This window comes from Dermacentor albipictus, chromosome 3, assembly GCF_038994185.2.
Source record: "Dermacentor albipictus isolate Rhodes 1998 colony chromosome 3, USDA_Dalb.pri_finalv2, whole genome shotgun sequence".
Classification (NCBI taxonomy): Eukaryota; Metazoa; Arthropoda; class Arachnida; order Ixodida; family Ixodidae; genus Dermacentor; species Dermacentor albipictus.
In genome coordinates, this window is record NC_091823.1 from 41,690,834 (window position 1) to 41,709,757 (window position 18,924).

At 45.7% G+C, this 18,924-nt stretch overlaps 1 protein-coding gene across 1 annotated transcript in view; it reads left to right on the top strand.

Moving 5' to 3' along the window:
- Nucleotides 1-1,448: 1,448 nt before the first annotated feature.
- LOC135902504 (cytochrome P450 3A14-like) overlaps nucleotides 1,449-18,924 on the top strand; it is a 43,966-nt gene continuing 26,490 nt past the window's right edge. The window contains exons 1-4 of the mRNA XM_070535393.1: nucleotides 1,449-1,507; nucleotides 12,365-12,461; nucleotides 15,221-15,273; nucleotides 18,578-18,674. Of these exons, the coding sequence (XP_070391494.1) occupies nucleotides 1,449-1,507; nucleotides 12,365-12,461; nucleotides 15,221-15,273; nucleotides 18,578-18,674 (306 nt within the window). The remainder of the gene's footprint in view (nucleotides 1,508-12,364; nucleotides 12,462-15,220; nucleotides 15,274-18,577; nucleotides 18,675-18,924) is intronic.

An 18,924-nucleotide genomic window follows, 5' to 3' on the forward strand; every position in this document is an offset into this window, starting at 1 on the left:
CTCGAGAATTAGGATATGTTGGAACGATAATCACGCCAAGGCCACGAGCAGGTCTGCACCCTGAACGCCCCCCGTGCATATGACAGCGCAAGAAAAACAACTCGCGCTCGGTTGCACAGCTGCGCCTGGCCTTTGTATGAAGCGGCATTGTAAATATCTGGCTTTCTATTATTTACCAAATCATCGCAGCGGCAAAAACAATTACGAAAGCGCAGAGGCAAGAGAGGGATTTTCTTTCTTTTATTTTCTTCTTCAACGCCAGTCACTTGAACGAAACATGTACGCAACGCCCAGCTATGTATCACCTGGTAAGGTCGAGAAGGTCTGGTGACTATTACTCTCCGCTGCGTTTCAAAGGGAATGCCAATAAACAACCAACGCCACCACCACCACAATCATCATCATCATCATCATCATCATGATCGTCGTCGTCGTCGTCGTCATCATCATCATCATGACCCCTCTGGACATGCACGATTCACATTGTACAAGCCACCAAGAAGATGAAAAAGAAAGAAAAAAAAACGTTTATGGGATTTTACGTGCTGAAACCACGATCTTGTTATGAGGCACTTCGTAGTAGAGGCGTGCACCTAAAACAAACGCACAATTACTGCGCGACTGGCCGCTCTATGGACACCTTGCGCGTCGTTGCGGGCTTCTTTCACGCACGGAAAAACACTTTTACGTAGCACATATTGTGCAACAGAAAGCTATATTGGGAGTCTTACAGTGAAGCTGTTAAGGGCTGCTTTCCACACCATCGTGTCCGCGTGTAGAAAAATATCCCGAAGACAGTGCGATACCGGGCCGACCCGTGAGGTCGGGGCCCACAAATGCCGCTTTGCTGGTTATCCTTCACACAATGGAAGGTCACTGAGTTTTTTCATGTTGCTCTACAATTTTCTAATTGAGAATCTTCATCTAACTATAATATTTGAGGAGCATAATAATTAATTAACATAATATATAACTAAGTAGGCGGAATGCAAGAAATAATATGAATATCTCCAAGTGACAGCAAACAGCACTAGCGTGGTTCTGTCCAGCTACATGGCATTTGTGTATATTTAAGTATTGGTGCATGATAGCTGTTAAGACCTAAGAACACACGTTCCGTTCGCGCATCCGCTCATTACTGGCTGCCACTCTAGCGTGGCAGGTGGCCACTGGAGCCCTAGATCGTACATTTTATATGCCTCTGTTGCCGCAAGCACTGAATCGCTGTGCGGTGTATAGAGAGGATGGCAGGTGTTTTCGACTCATCCGTGCGTTGCTCTACCAAACTAGACGAGCTATGCCATCTGTCAAGTCGGCTTGCTAACTTCGCTTACCTTGACGGTGGAAAACGGGGCGGACGCGACAGCGCAAGCGTGCTCGTTTCCTCCTCACCTCGAGAGTAATATAAAGGCCCCTGCACAGGGCCTCGAGACGCTAAAGCGCTCGCAATGTTTGTCACGGTGCCCTTGCTGATTTGTGCCGCCTCGTTGCTCACAGCACTGCTCATGTGAGTACACAGTCGACTGCCGGGCACAATAAGCAGAATTGATTGATTGATTGATTGATTGATTGATTGATTGATTGATTGATTGATTGATTGATTGATTGATTGATTGATTGATTGATTGATTGATTGATTGATTGAGTGAGTGAGTGAGTGAGTGAGTGAGTGAGTGAGTGAGTGAGTGAGTGAGTGAGTGAGTGAGTGAGTGAGTGAGTGAGTGAGTGAGTGAGTGAGTGAGTGAGTGAGTGAGTGAGTGAGTGATACCATCTGCATAGACCTCTTTAATATGTACCCAAAGAACGATACGCGTCCGCGTCTATTCTGGGCTCTTCCACCCCGTCGAGACGCTGCCGCCGCTGTCGGGAGACGAACCCGAGACTTTGTGGTCAGAAGTAGGGCGCCATAGCCAATGACCTACTACGGCAGGGCAGGAGAAAGGGATGAAAGCGCGTTATGGCCGTAATGTATACACACACATTGTAGAAGGAATGAATTAGTCATCCGCTTTTATGATGTAGCTGATGGTCAATGCGCGCAGAGACTTAACCAAATAAGGGAGAGGGAAAGTGTAGCTTATATGTGCTTCCCTTTTTTCTTGTTTTCTTTTTCACCAGTGTCGCTTGAAGAATAAACTCCATGCAAACAAGATGGCGCGCGGCTGCGACAAACGACGCGATCGAGATGGCTGCGGCGTCCACTCGTCGTCCTTCGCGTGGGGTTCGATTTCTAGCTAATAGTCGAACACCACGTGAAGGACGACTTCGTGTGTCGCCTCCCTGGTGTTGTCACTATGAGGGCAGCTAATACGCGCAGAAGCTGCCGTTACGCAGACTCTAATAAAGTAATTTGATTTATTTTGGTCTACAGAGCTGCATAAAGTATTTCTGATTGTCTTACAGTAGTTTTCTTTTTATCCTTGCACGTATGAAAATACGGTCGTTCGCTCGTTCACTAATGTACGGACATCTTGTTCGGGCATCACGCGATTGGCTAGTCGCTCATAGCAGTTTAGGGCGACGAGCGACGAATACTAGATTTTCAAAACCGAGAAATCGGCAGACCAGAAAGAGCAATCTGTTCGCGCATCGGCCCGTTTTGTCGCTCGAAGCCGTCGCTCGTCGCTGTCGCACACAAAATTGCTCTCACGTAGTTGGGCTTTACTGCCGCCTTGATCATGCGACACTATATTCCGCACTTCAGGCAAATAAAATCACTCGAAGGTCAGCGCTCTTGCTCGAGATCGCAGGATATAGAGCCGGACTGCGGCTGTCTTATTTTGATGGACGCAAAATGAGAGAAAAAAAAGGTCCCCCTCCCCCGCCCTTTAATATGAAGAAAAGAAGGAAGAAAGAAAAAGCTCGTCTACTTAGATTTAGGTTCACGTGAAAGAACCCCTGGAGGTCCAAATATATTCGGAGTCCCCCAGAACGGCGTGCCTCATAAAAAAATAGTGGTTTTGACCTATGAAACTCACAAATATTTAAAGTGAATAGCTTTGTTTCCCTCTTTCGACCGGTTTCGGGGTTGTTGGAGCGGTTGGAGGGCGGACTTGCCATGCACAGGCACCGAGAGGAAGGACGCGAACTTTGGTGCAATTGGGTTGCGGTTAGGGGCGTAGTAGGGGTGCGAAGGGAGGGGGGAATCGCGTCATGAGCTTTCGCTAGTTCGTTCTTTCACTTGCTTGTTCGCTGGCTGGCTGGCTAGCTTCGCTTCAGTTCGTTTTATTTCGTCTCGTCTCGTCTCGTCTCGTTTCGTGTCGTGTCGTGTCGTTTCGTTTCGTTGCGTTGCATTGCGTTGCGTTGCGTTGCGTTGCGTTGCGTTGCGTTGCGTTGCGTTGCGTTGCGTTGCGTTCCGTTCCGTTCCGTTCCGTTCCGTTCCGTTTCGTTTCGTTTCGTTTTATTCGCTTATATACACAAACGTTTTTGATGGCACAATTTTGTTTAGGTCGGGACTCTCGTTCACTGCCTGTCCCTTATTTCCTTTCAAGTATGTAGGCGCTGTGAACACTATAGAAATAAACGGCCACCAACTCAGCCAAGCTACCGCACTTTGCTTTTTAGCGTTCTTTCATGATGGCACTGCATCGTGGCTTCAAGTAATATGGCAACCACAGGATACGCTTTCACGTCATTCGACGTACAGTCTCCGTCACGGCTGTCAAGGGCGCAGAAGCGGTGCGCTTCCGAGACCCTTAGCGCCGCCTAGCAGAAGAAGCTGGAACGACATAGTTATTTCTGAGCATGCCCTTCTACGTGGACAGGGATTCGCATGAGACCTACTTGGTCGGAATTTATCTTTCCCTAGGTGCTACAGTACAACGGAGGAGGACACGCTTTGTTCCATTTGTCCCTAGCCAAGCTGGACTATTCGACCGCGGATAAATACTCTTAAATAAGCTTGCTCTCTGTTAGTCTTTTGTGGCGCCGTGCCAAAGCATTGCCCTCGCGACATGGAAGTCCTCTGTTCGAATCGCGTGTTCAGTAAAACATTCTTGCTTCACTTTTATTTCCTTAATGTTTCTTTTACTTTGGTTTAAAAGCATCTGCATTAATACATTATTTCCCTCCTTGCCTTCTGCAGTAGATGCTCTTTTTCTATGCTTCACCGACACATAGGGCTTCTGCCAAGGGGAGCGGAACAATCCCACGCGAAGCACGGTGATAGGGGCTTAGATAGCTGCCAATCCAGCCGCAGCAGACCAATTAATAATGATTGAGAATGTAATAGTTACGGGGAGTTCGTTTTAGTGTTAAATATGCATTTGCCGATGACACTGAATTTCTTGTCAATGGTTGGGCGGTGGATACACAGAGGGTGCCCATGGGGCCGGTACTCCTTCCGTCGCCGACGACCATTCCAGTGCTTGAGCATCGCGAAGTTATATTGCGTGCGCCCCAGTCACATGAGCCAACTACTGACGACAATAAACTGATGCTGCGCCAATACAGACTTTGTACGGGCCGGTATGATCAAGCTTGCACGGAGCATTAGGTGGCGCTTGTTCAGCCGTAGTACCAGGTTCATTCAATATCTTCCATCTGGTCATAAAACTTCTCGGAAAGTTTTATATAGAGACAGAAGGTGGCACCAGAGGCACTGGCATCAGTAGAAGGCAAATGAAGACATCTACCCAGCGGTCGATTTAGGCACCACTGGCCTGCTTGAAGCGTTTGAGTTCAGCGAAAGCAGGGGAAAAGTAAACATGTCCGCATTAGAGATTAGTAAGATGCGATTGGAAGATTGGTGGAAGAAAAGTATATAGGAAACGACTAAAATCGGAGACGTACAAAAGCAAAGTTCACAACAGGGGGCCAGGAAATTTGGTTGTGGGAGTTCACCGAGGTTATTTTTTTTTCTTTTTTTTTAGCCTAGGTGGGACATCAGGCAGTATAATAACAAGAGCTTGGTGGCGCAACCTACCGCCCTGTTATAAAGGGGACGCTGATAATACCCATCCATCCGACCGGCGAACAACCTGCCGCGCCAGATGGCCGCGGTGCGCGAGCATGCAAATCTTACACGAGGAAAGGCGCCTCTCGCAGGTTTATTTCAGCATGTTTGTAGAGTGAACGTGCAACCAGAATATTTGGTAAAATAATCTAATGTGCGATGCATGTGTGTTTAAGTTACACAAGGCCCCCTTTTATTATTGACATCGCCTTCAACCTCCCTAAGAGCCTACCTCGCCCAAAGTGTTTCATTCGACTGTCTTTATATTCACTTTGTCTAGTTGTTGGATAGGTCAGGTATATTTGGTTAGCCAGTTTACTGTGTTAGCTATTAAGTAGTTGATTAGTTAGTAAGTTAGCTATGTTTGCTTAGTTACTGTAGTTAGGTATGTTCATAGTGAATAATTTTGTTATTTCAGTTAAATAACTTTGTTAATCAGTTGGTTAGCTTTCTTACTTTGATTAGTTAATTACTTTATTTAGCTACCTTACTTATTTAGCTAGTTTAGTTGGTGTATTACTTAGTTATTATTAAATAATTGGTTGAGTTGGTTTCGTTACTGTAGTTTGTTACGTTAGTTATTATTGCGTTTAGTTACATAATGTAGTTGTTAGACGAGTAAGTTAGTTAATTATTAGAGTGATAATTATTGCAGTAATTGCCAATTTGTTTCGTTAGTAAATCAGCTGGTTAGCGTGGTTAGCTTGCTACGCAGGTTTTTCTTGACGCGCAATTATACAGAGGTACGACGTCAACTTGCTCTATAGTCGGTTTCTAACGATGGAGTAGTCCAAGTTTGCAATTTGGATTATGAATTAAGCTGCTGTTGCGAACACCGTTGAATCTGGAAATGAGACAGGGTGTCGTAGTTGTTTCGAAATTATTCGCGTTTAGGTTTCTCCAGTTTCTACACTCTACAGAAACAAGGCGGGGACTTGCACGTCGTGTCGACAATATTCACACACCGGTACAGGCAGTCGAACCTTACGCCACAGCTAGCGTACGCCCTGAACGAGTGTAGCCAGTGGCCTAGCTAGGTCTACTGTCAACCCCCCCCCCCCCTACCCAGCTGTAGTCAGAAAGGCGAGGATATCGCAAATGTCCGGTGAGCGGAGGGGAGTGGGCGGGGGGGGAGTGATGTTTCAGCACCAGCACAGCCACCTTGGATACCGCGCATGTCCCCCCCCCTTTCCCTTTCGTTCCTAGAGGCCGCGAATGTAGCAGGTATACAGGCTGTTTTATTTTCTGCGCCAGATAACACAGGCTGCTGCAGCGACAACTTGTGAGAAGCGCATTTGCACATCTGCTTTCAGACTGCAAGGCTTGGCAGCCAATTCAGATGGAGCACCATGGAAAATATGGCTCACAAGTAACAAAAATATTTTAACAAAATTTTAATTAGCCATTTTAGAGGCGAAATTGCAGTTGCGGAATTGAAGCCCGATAATGATAGGTTGGCCAACAACAACTTCACAAAAACCGCCGTAGGTACTACGCCGGGGTGTATTTTGGCTGTGGCCAGCCCTGAACCCAAACGGAAATTAAACAGCATATCAGTGACGTTGATCTTCCAACTCTATTAGAAAACGCCACCTGCTTCCCTGCTGCGCGCACGCCAAGGTTACCCAACCAGACGTTATTCTGGTTAACCTCCCTGCCTTCTTCTTTTCTCTTTCCTCCTCCTCCCTCCAATGCTATGACCATTAAGAGTTCTCGTCGTTCTGATCCATAAAGCCTTTTTTTTTATTTGCTGCTATTGGCAAACGTGATTCGCCGAGCTGCGGCACTACCACAAGATAGGGAACGGAATAGAGAAGGCTTAGCGTCGACTCCTGGCGTCACCATGAAAAAAAAGAAAGAGAGAGAGAGAGAAGGCCGCGATGAAGCCCACGCCAGTAGAAGCTTGCGCTACTGTTTGCTTCCACTCGCAATAGAGAGGATGAAGATATCGACGTCACTGGTGCAACACTTCATATTTCTTCTAGTACTGCCATACTGGGCCGCCCGCAGTGCCGAAGTACTGCAGGCTCTAGCACTTAAGACGATTTTGATTAGAGAAGAAATTTTTGTTAACAATATGACTTTGGGTCCTCAATTCCTGAATTGCAACGTTTCCTTTGTAACTGCTAATTAAGCAGTAATTTAAGATATCCTTATTAATTATCTGCCCTATTTTGCACGATACCGAGCTCCTAGTGGTCACAAAGACATATAACCTGATAGAATATCGGAAAATAACCTCACAAAAGTCACCTTTTTAGAGCATTCCATGCAGCTGAAACATGACACTGTATTTTTAACATGAAGTCACACAACAAAAAATGATAAAGAGACGGTTAGCTAAGATTAGGAGAAAGTGTTATTATTCGACACCGCGAACCTGATACAAGAATAATACAAATGATATAAAACTGATAAATTAATCACTGTATACATACTGAAGACACAGAAACCATTTAGCTAATTAAATTTTTTAGCCCGCACCTTCGTGCAATTATTACGTAGGATTTGCTAAAGTTGCAGCCTACTATTCTGCGGCACTACACATTTGGTACGTAGGGTACATGAGCTGGGGCTGCTTGTTACTGGAACATTCTTTACCATTTGCGTCCAGTTAAGCCGGCGGAAAGAGGGGGGTCTTCAGACGTATATGACCCCCCCTCCCCCCCCGTTATTACGCCGTTGCCTGTGGCGTCCGTTCGGCGTCTGCTCCAGTCCACCAATGGATGGATGGATGTTATGAGCGTCCCCTTTGGCACGGGGCGGTGGACTGCACCACCAAACTCTTGTTATTATGCTGCCTAATGTTCTACCTAGGTTACAAAAAAAGAAAAAGAAAATAATACCACGCGAAGAATTCCCACAACCAAACTTTCTGACCCCCCTTTTGTGAACTTTGTTTTCGTACGTCTCCGCTTCTCGGTCGTTTCCCTACTTGTCTTCCACCAATCTTCCAGTAGCATCTTACTGATCTGTATTCCGGACATGTTTAATTTCCCCCCGGTCTCCTTGAACCCAAGAGCTTCAAGGAGGCCAGTGGTGCCAAATCGACCGCTGGGTCGATTCACATTCTAACAAACATTTTATTAGAATATTCACATTCTAATAAATCATGCTTAGTCGTTCCCCTAGCTTTACCACAGCAAGCACATGCTTCTTCTTCCCTCTTATAGCTCGTTTTATAGGTGCGTGAACTAAGGCATCCTGATCTCGCTCCAAGAAGTGATGAGCTTCCCTTTGAGTTATCATAACCATTTTCTTTCCTGTTTTCGTTTTTTTCCTCTTAAGTAGTTACACATGGCCGGTTTCTTTTGCATTGCCGCGAATCATGAGGTTCTACTTGCGCCAGCGCCGCGGTGCGTCCAGTGCGGGCGCTATATGAAGCTCCCCCATAGCCTCTTGCGCGGAAGTTTCCTGACCAGATGAAACGTATTGAAGGACCCTAGTAGCAACCATATATATATATATATATATATATATATATATATATATATATATATATATATATATATATATATATATATATATATATATATATATATATATATATATATATATATATATATATATATATATATAATTTTCCGGGGTATTGCGTACCAAAATAACGATCTGGTTAAGTGGCACGCCGTAGGTGGGAACTCCGGAGTAATTTTGACCATGTAGAGTTCTTTAAGTTCCACCCACCGTAAGGTACGCAGGCGTTTCTGCATTTAGCCCCCTTAAAGATGCTGCCGCTGCACTCGGGATTTGATCCCGCGACCTCGTGTTCAGCAGCGCAACGCGAAAGCCGCTGAGCAACCATGGGCGTAACACTTAAACGTAACATTCCGTAGCAAGAACTTCCGAGATTTCTCTCGGGAGTTCTTGCGACGCACGCTTGAGAGCAGCACGATACCACTGCGCTAGTGCTCCGTCACGTTTTTCTTTTTTCATATTTCGCGGGCTTTCTTTGCAACCAGGAAGAAATGACTACCTGAAACGTATCATAAAGGCAATAACTCGATCAGTGGTTTCTAAAGGGGCTCTACAAATCTGCGTATCATACTTTGGGTCCTCAGCCAATAATCAAAAATTGAGTAATTAATCTTGTGGTGGTGGTGGTGGTGGTGGTGGTGAATTGTAGCGACATGCGAGTTTAGCCTGGCGATCAAGGCCGGCAATTGCTTCGCCCGAGCGTCTCGCACAATACCGCTGAAGGGTTTCACCATATTTCCATCAAACCAGTCTCCCTTAAGGATTCGATAAGGAGACGTGAAGTGTCTTTGCGGGCTATAACTGATCCCTCTGGAAATATAAGGTGGTGCATGCACGCATGCGGAAGGTCCTTTTTTATTTTTGGCAGATTCTTCAGGAGAGCGTCCCTTTCATCTTGGAATTTCTGGCAGGACCACAAAAAGTGCTCAATGTCTCCTGTCTCGTTGCACGCCGTACAGTTCGGAGGATCGATTCGCCCCACCTTAAATAACCAGGCTTGTGTACTAGCAGATCCTGTCCTTATTCGATAGAGAAGTGAGGCTTCCTTTCGGTGAAATCTCTTGGTTACGCAGGGCTTATGCGGTGGAACCCGAAGCGACCCAAAGCGATTTCGAATGGAAGATTTTTTCACTTGATTACTCTTTGCAGCCTTGACTTTGGGAGGATAATAGAGCGCTGCGTATGCAAGCCGATCAGCTTTTTCGTTGCTTGAAATACCAATGTGAAAGGGAATCCACTGAAACTTTACTCTGAAGCCTTTGTTGTTGAGTTCTTTCGCGATGGCTAGGGATCTGCGTGGGAATTTGCGGGATGGCAGATCACGGTATAGTTGTTGTAACGGGGCCTTTGAGTCCGTAAGGACAAACACATTCTGCGGAGGCAAAGTATTTAATTTGCGCCGAGCAGAAGCTATTGCTACGCCTTCCATAACTGTCGACGAGGCTGTAAAGTCCATAAGGCCAGATCACGTATATCTTAGAGAGAGAATATAGAATGCTGCTGCGCAGCGGTCTTCGTCTGCTTTGACAGAGCCATCTGTGTATACTTGTAGGTGATTCGGGTAAGTCGTGTTCTTAATTATTTAGTGAGTTATGGGGAAAACAAGAAAGTGTCTCACTTAATATAGCTATTGCGAATAGTTTGCGTTCGGTTCAATTCGCTTCCCACGCGATTTCATTTTTAAGCTCTTGTCCCAAGTTATGTGGGACACCTGTATAGGCCGGTTTGCTGGTGCTTTTATCTCGTGCAAGTGCATTATCATATGCATAATATACCCTTCAACATACTGACTGACCGACCCACCAACTGACCGGCCGACCAACCAATGGAGCGAAACCATGATGAGCTAGGTGAAGCAAACTTTCCTTCAATAATAATGACTTTATCCATAAATGGCCAACAAGTCGTTAGTCGCGTCTGGCATAGTGTAGCGCCATAATTTTTGTAGTCTTGGCGAAATATAGCTGGGGCGACATAGCATAAATATAGCCGTGGCAGCTCAGTATAGAGACCTTTCAGCATAAAATCGCAAGCCATCAGTATGTTGACCTCTTCTACAACCGGATGTAGGCGATTTGTGGCCCTGCACCCGCGAATGTTCGTTGTAAACTTTAAGCGCAACAATATTATGACTCAGCCTAACATGATGAGTGAACCGGGTACCCTGTTTATTCGAAAGTCCGCGCGACAGAGGCGCTTGTCCAGTGGACAGCTGCTAGCTGTCGCAAAAAAGTTATAGTGACGTTGCCCGTCATGAACTCGGGTGACTCGCAAGCTTATGATTGCTGTAGCGCACACGAAGCTGTCGGCCCTCGTTGCGCCTAGATGCCTACGCTGTCCGCATCGCAGATGGTATTCAAGAGAGAGCTCGTGCGGTCACGCCATACGCAGCATCCGCCAGAATAGAACGCCTCGTTGTAAGCATTCGCTTACTAACTAAATTAACAAGCGTGGTGTCAGAGCGCACGTGCAAGCAAGAACACATCACACTCGATGACGCTGTCGAGAGCAAATACAATGCGGCGCCACGACGTTATTGCTCGTGACGTGATGTCAAAGTGAGAGTAAGCAGATTACATAAACCGGCGCATGTACAGCGTCCCGCATTTTTAGCTATATCGCGCGAGAACACTTCAGTATTCTCGTGCGTCGTCCTTAAGGGAACATCGTATTAGACGACCCTTGCACAGAAGAGTGCTTAGTGCACCTGAGTGTACTTCTGCCGGTCTCACTGATCATCGTCGTTTAAGGCCCTAAAATGACGCGTGATGGACGCTCGCGTGATATAGCTAAAAACGCGGGAGGCTGTACACGCGATGCGGCGATACATAAAATGTCGACCTTCAGCCGTTCTTACTCGACGCGAGCCACTCTTAAATGCGTCGCCAGGGCATAGATGTTGCCTTTTCTTTATTTTTTAAAGATGCAACACGTGGTTAAGAAAAAAACCTTGAAGCACCTCGTTTGCGAGTACACCCTTCGTAATATTTATCCAGGACTGTTCTACGCTTCGCTTTGGGCATTTTGATGCACCTTTCCCACGGGAGTATATTCTGGCGTGGTCTCGCGCACCTAGGATGCACAAAGCTACAAAATCTTTGCTGCACTTCTTGAAATCCAATAGCCCATATGTTACCGTTTGGGATAAATTGTAAGACGACCGCGTGCTTGTGCTTGCTATCAATTTTTTTCTCTATCCTCCTTTCATTTCTCATTACACTTTGCCCCTTCCTCAGTGCAGGGTAGCCAATCGGACTTTGCCTCGTTAACCTTCCTGCATCTCCGCTAGCAGTTTTCTTTTGATCATACAATGAATCTACGATTGTAACGCCTTCCCCGACTGTGTGACAGCCTCCACATTGGCAGTTCTGTACTCTTTTTCTTTTCTTCTGCTCTCATTTTTCGCACCGCTTTCCCCCTTCCCCAGTACAGAGTAGCCAACGGGAAAGAGCCTCTGGTTAACCTTCCTGGCATTACACTGCTTACATTATATATGTACACTGTGTGAAGAGTATCGCAGCGACATGCACTACAATCTTCATTGCATGTTCGTGCGTGTTACACAATCAGTGCAGCTGATATGTGCGTTCGTTGCAGTTCAGTAGCACATATAAGTGTACACACATGAACCATACATAAGCAAGACTGCTCCCCAATCATCTACACACGTCACACTCAATTGCTGGTTTCTACGACAATTGTTTCTTGGCCTTATATAATGTCGAATCTGCTGATCTGCTGTATCAATATAACAAAATGAAATGTATACAGATGAGACAAGAACTTCTGTCATCTAGAATAAGGGTGCTGAGCTGAGCTATAGATCCTTCAATTCGAAGCTTCAAGCTCGGGATTATAGTTACTAATGGCACATTTTTGTTGCATCACAAAGCGCTCCTGTGAATAAACAGAGCTCACCTTCTTTCCTTAAAGTTGGCGGCGGCGGCACTTTAACTACTTCAAGGAGTTGGGCATCCCGGGACCAAAACCAAACTTGATCTGGGGAAACATCAGAGAATACCATTCTATGGTAAGTTCTGGGATCACATTTATATGCTATCATTTTTTGTTTTATATTTCAGTCGACTTTAATATCAAGTCTGCAAAGACGGTTAAGTCTGTTTGAGGGTACCGCTACGTACGTTTGCGTCGACAGTGTTCATGGCACACTTTACCACATAGCTATCTGACAGTTATTCAGGAACTGCTGAGTGACTTTGCTCGTCATTGCTCACTGTATAAAGTTCTTTTTTTTTTCGACCTCGAAAAACAGCCTACAAATACAACGCAAACTTAATTTGTGGCATCTGCGATGAAACAAGGCACCGATTTATTCCTCGGCTGGATATTAGTCGATTGTTCATTGTAAATAATTCGAAAGGAAATAATAATAATATTTGGGGTTTTACGTGCCAAAACCACTTTCTGATTATGAGGCACGCCGTAGTGGAGGACTCCGGAAATTTTGACCACCTGGGGTTCTTTAACGTGCACCTAAATCTAAGTACACGGGTGTTTTCGCATTTCGCCCCCATCGAAATGCGGCCGCCGTGGCCGGGATTCGATCCCGCGACCTCGTGCTCAGCAGCCCAACACCATAGCCACTGAGCAACCACGGCGAAAGGAAACGAGGACACAAACAGAGAAATAATGACAATGACGTAGCGCTGCATCCGTGTCGCTATTTTTATGTTTGTGTCCTCGTACCCTTCGCGCATTAGTTAGAATAACTTCATTACGACGAGCCCAACTAGCACTAATTCTAGAACGAATTCTATAGTTGACTCTCGTCCTGGCAAGATTCTCATAGAGTAATACATTTCAGTGTTCAATACGTGATGCTTGCGGAGCTGTAACTTTGGATAAGTTTAATTCAATTCGATTTCGTTTTCCAATCTTACAATATAGATGGAGGGGTTGCAGAAAAAAGCTACGCCAGGACAGCTCGACGACTCTACAAACCTAATGTTGAGCAGGCAGGCAGTGCTGGAACTTGTACAATTTTAGAAACATAGAAAAGTACACCAAGAATCACTAAAGAATTAAAGAAATAGCAATACGTATGCACAAATAAACTTACGCCATGCTACTAAAATACATATGTATGAAGCTTTTCGCGCAAACAAGAAAACAAATTGAAATTAATGAGACCATACCCCTTAATCAGAACCATAATCATGAAGATAAAATGGTCGTTTTGTAGCAGTGATGTTTAATTCATTCCTAGATGTTTCCTTACCTTCCAAACTATGCGACTGTTGATAAACTGTAGTTTTGTCTGCCCGAAAACTTTCCCTTTGCTGCGAACAGCTGTTACAAACTAGGAAATGCGCCGATTTGCGTTCCTTCCATTGTAACTACTTGACTCAGACGCTGCACGGTGCGAGGTAAACGAAGTTACCTGGCCTGCGTTCGGACCAACGTTCTCACGTTTTAAGGCTATTTAGTTTATCCCACTACGCCAGAGCCGCTTTGTGCAAGCGCACAGATAATACTTGGATTGTATGCTCAAAAGCACCGACGGTTTTGTGATGGGCTCATATCATGCAATAACATGCATAGTTTGTTGAATAGTACTGCACCTAATTTCGGAAGCGTGGCGCCACTAAACCAGATACAGATGTTCTAGTACGCACTGTTGTGCAGAGTACCAGGAAGCCCGCTAGCGAGACTAATCAGCGCAGCGTTTAACAATGCAGGCCGAGCCCCACACCCTTCCTTTTATCCCGGTTGAGAATAGCAGGTTGGATGGGTTGTTTTTTTTAATTTTATTTAATACGTACTGCAGTACGAAGTCCAAGTAGGAGGGCCCCTCAGGCAGGCCTCTCTGCCCTTCTTGAATAAATTTTCTCCTCGGCCTTTTGTCTCAAATACTGTGTACCCAGCGCCATGCCAGAGTCCGGTGGGGCGAGGTGTAAATCGACAATCGGTGTCTATGATGTCGACGCCGCGCTCTTCATTTGCTCGAACGAAGCGCTACTGGAGGGAGCTCATATAGCGCTGCTGAGAGTAGTTTCCGCTAGATATCGGATTTGTGAACGGATGAGATAAAAGAAGAAGAAAAAACACACAAAAGAAGCTGTAAGAGTGCTGAAGTCAGAAAAGGTTACACCGTGGAGGGCTCGTTAAGAGGGACATGTATTTTGTGTCCTGGGGTGGCTTGAACGAGCATTTATTAACGAAAATAATAGCGAATTTAAGAACGCGTTCTTGAATCCTTCATTATTTTCATTATAAAATGTTTGTGCAAGCCACCCCAGCTTGCAAATAGATGGCGCTGCGGACAGACAGCCTTCGTCTCCTGCTGCGTGCTCATTTAGATTGCGGCGGGGGAGCCCGCGAGCATTGTTCGTAAGCTTACAGGTTTTTTTTTTCCTGCCACACTAGAGTATGCTCAAAATCTTCCAGGGGCTATGAAGGCTACTCAAGATCACCTGGAATTCCCTAAGCGTATCTAGGGGTCCAGGTGATCTCGTAACTGAAAGTCGCAGTCATTGAATGAAGGGAATCAAGTATTCCTAGGATAACGACAATATTTGTTTGTCGTACAGTGTTTTTCTTTGTGCAGTTAAACTAATATAAATTAGAAGACAAATGATAGTGATAAAGTAACAGGAAGAACGGTACTATTTCAATTAACCTTTTTCAACACCCCATAAAGTGGCTCGCGTAATAAGAGTTGAAAGTGCGTTTTTTATTCGCTTATTTTATTTCTTCACTGCCAATGTTAATTTGCCTCAAGAGCTCGATTCCCACTGAACATTTGTTATCGCTTTTTATCTTTGGCAGGAAATTTACAAGGTTATAGGAAAATGGCTCGACAAGTACGGTGACGTGTTTGGGTAAGGCTGACTCCAGCAACCGATATCGATGCGGGCCTTCATCATCATCATCATCATCATCATCATCATCATCATCATCATATTTGTATGTCCACTGCAGGACGAAGGCTTCACTCAACAATCTCCAATTAGCACTGCCTCGCGCTAGCTGACTCCAGCTTGCGCCTGCAGATTTCCTAATTTCGTCATCCCACATAATCGTCTGTCCTTCTCGACTGGGCCTTATATTCACTTCAGGAATCGCAGGCTATAAAGTGAGTATAAGGCCCAGTCGAGAGGCAGAAGATTAGGTGGGATAATAAAATAAAAAAATTTACAGGCGCAAGGCACGCGTATACAACAAAACCGTAAAAACACAGATAATATCCAACGCCTCAAGGCAAGCTACTCAAATAGGAAGGCACTTCACTCTCTTTACCATCGAACACACGGAAATGAGACAGGACAACCTGATAGGATTTTACAAGCGTTTATTATAAGTCGCATCGTGCACGCCACACCCTTCCTATGCCTCTCCAACGCCGAGAAACTGAGAATTAACATTATTATAAAGAAGTAATACAAGCATGCCCTGCTCATCCCTAAATCGACGGTGAATCACAAGCTAACACAGCAACATTGATGGGTTAATTTAGGCCCAACGCAATGGACACTACGATCCACTCTCACAAACAAAGACCGGGAGCCATATCCTCCGCACCGTAGACATCCAATACTTTAGGCAGACCGGAGCCAAGGTCCTCAGGCCCCCGGACATCCGAGACACGTTCCTCATCCCTCCAATACCACGCAATATGCACCCTGCCTACCATGTAGAGCGGCGCGCCGACCTTAACAGGTATTACGAGGGAGCCACACATATGGGTTACGCCGACGCAGCGCAATACCCGCAACTATCAGCCATGGCCCTATCTGGGGTGACGGGGCTGGACCATACCCGTACCACCACCAGCTTCCTACGCCGCACATAAAACAAAGAGCGCGAAGAAGCTTCAATCGCTTTAGCCTACGCAACGACTACGGCCTCTTGCATCATTAGCGACTCCAAGACTGCTATCCAGAACTTCACCAGAGGCCTCATCTTACCGCAAGCAAACCGCATACTGTCAAGACCATCCCCATTCCGTCGTCGCCGCGTTCAGTCAATCTGGACCCCGGACCATTCGGGTCTTGCTGAGAACGAAACCGCTCACGATGCTGCCTGAGAAATCGCCCGTCGGGCGCGTCAACCATCATCGGAGCAGCGCCCCCCCCCCCCCCCCCCCGGACGACCCGTAGCCTAGCAGGCTGAAGATGAGGCAGTCGTCTCCTGGCGCCGCCACGCAAAAGACCGAATGATCACGTATGGTGAAATCCTCATGCACCCCCCTAAGGCAAGAATGAAGTACCCATGCACCTCCTGACCAGTCACTCAATAAGTGCCAGTCAACAACATGTCGATTATTACAGACACCCACATTGCCCACACCCTCGCTTATAGTTGCATCCACCCAGATGTTTACACACCACCATGCAAAGCATGCGGGATGGCTCGCGCCGGCCTCCGACACATTACCTGGGCGTGTCCCGCAGTGACACACACCATTAAACGTAGCACCAACCCTAAATTTAAAATCACCACGCCTGAGCAGTGGCAGGCTGTGCTGCTCAGCGTATGCCCGGAGGACCAACTCTGGGCAGTCCGGCCCGCCGACGACACGGCCAAGACTCAAGGTCTGGCCGCCGCTTGAGGAGAGCTCCGGTTGTGCTGGTCTCCTGGACCCACCCCCTTTTACCCCACCAAGGACATTTAATTAAGTTGCGTCTCTCTCTTATACCCGCTTTATTGGCTCACAAAACAAGGCTGAAGTAAGCCTTATGTCATAAGCACGCCTTGCGCCAAAAATAATCTGTGGTTTTTACTGTAGTACATTTATTCACTGCTCCCCTAATTGACCGCCATTGCTATAGAAACATTTACAAGTGCACGATCGAGTACGCTGGTAAAGGTAACACATATTCAGTAATATATTCAGTACACTTGAACCATTTGTATTGGAAAGAAATGACTGTATGATGCATCGCATGTGTACGTTTACACATAAAAAAAAATGTTATCTGTGGCTTTGTGCCGTGTGCAAGCGATATTCATTGCATTATGAGCGTTGGTTCGATGTACTATTTGCAGTGCGCAGTACACCTGAATTATGTTTAAACATTTTCCCTCGTTGGTAGAGTGTATAAGAGCGACTGAACGAGGACGTAGAAAGAAACATATACACACAGACAGCGGTTCTTTTTTTTCACTTTCAACTATAAATTTTATTGTCGCACGCAGCGATAAATATGTACCGTACGAGCGGAAACAAACCTGACAGCAAAAAAGAACATCCAGTGGTGCCTGTCGATGAACCGTACACGTATTCAAGGCATGGTGAAAACATATACTGCATGGTTACAGGGATAAACCGAAGAATCGTATCTCCTTTTAAGATAGCGATACTGATGGCTTGCTCACGCACCTTTCCTCTAATTTTGCAATTTCGTAGGCCTCCACAATATCCCTTGTCAGCCTGCTATTAGCCCTATACAGAATGGAAGTACTTTCAAAAACGGGTTTGCAGGAAGAATATCGGCAATGAATACCCAATTACCCGAGATTACCCTAGTGACGTTATATCGATGCTCTTTTAAACTCTCATTGACGCATCTGCCCGTTTGACCAACATACGTTCTTCCGCACGAAAGTGGAATGGCATAGACAACGTTATGAGTGCAGGTTATATTCTTGTTTGCGATGTTGAATAGAAGGTGCGTGCCTTTTGTTCTCTGCATTAACCTGTTTGCACAGCTTTTGTAGACGCTCAGGGGCAGAGAAAACCACCTCCACAGCCGATCTTGCCGCTACTCTTCTGAGATTATGTGAAATGCAATGAATGTATGGTACAGCAGCAACTTTCTTTGCTCTAGCAAAGACACTGTTTCCATTCGATGTGTTTTTACACTTCCTGCTTAAGTCCTCCGCGACACAGGTGAGCATACGCATCGGGTAACCAGAATCTGCCAGGAGCTTGGCCTGATCTCTGAAACTGGCTTCCACTTTGTGGTCACATGACTTCGTCAGAGAATTATTGAAACACGATTTCATTTGTACTTTTGTGCATAGCTAACAGTTAGGCAGTAAATATTTTCCGCTATGATCGCCGAAATAATTTAGCAGTAGCTATATCGCCCCATGTCTGCCATATTTACTGTGAACTCGACATTGTACGAGTGCGTTTCTCTAGTTACAGTACTAACAAGTATTAACAACCTCACTGCGCAGGTTCTTCAATGGAGATGTGCCCTTTGTTGTAATAAGAGACCTCGACTTTATAGAAGACGTGTTCGTGCGCAACTTCCAGAACTTCGTGAATCGAGGAGTGAGGAAGGATTTATTTGTCTGTTTTGTTGAAACTTTGGGTACGCCTTCGGCTTACACACAGATATTGCTGATTCACAGGCGATGTAAAATGCTACCAACAGCTTCGCCGAGGACTGAACAAAATTGTAGGGATTCAATTCTGTCTTTTACGTGAATGAAAGCGTCTGCGAACAACTTAAAATTTAAAAAGCAAATAATGCGAATTCCTACGTCGGTTACTTTACAGAAATATAATTAGTCATTTACAA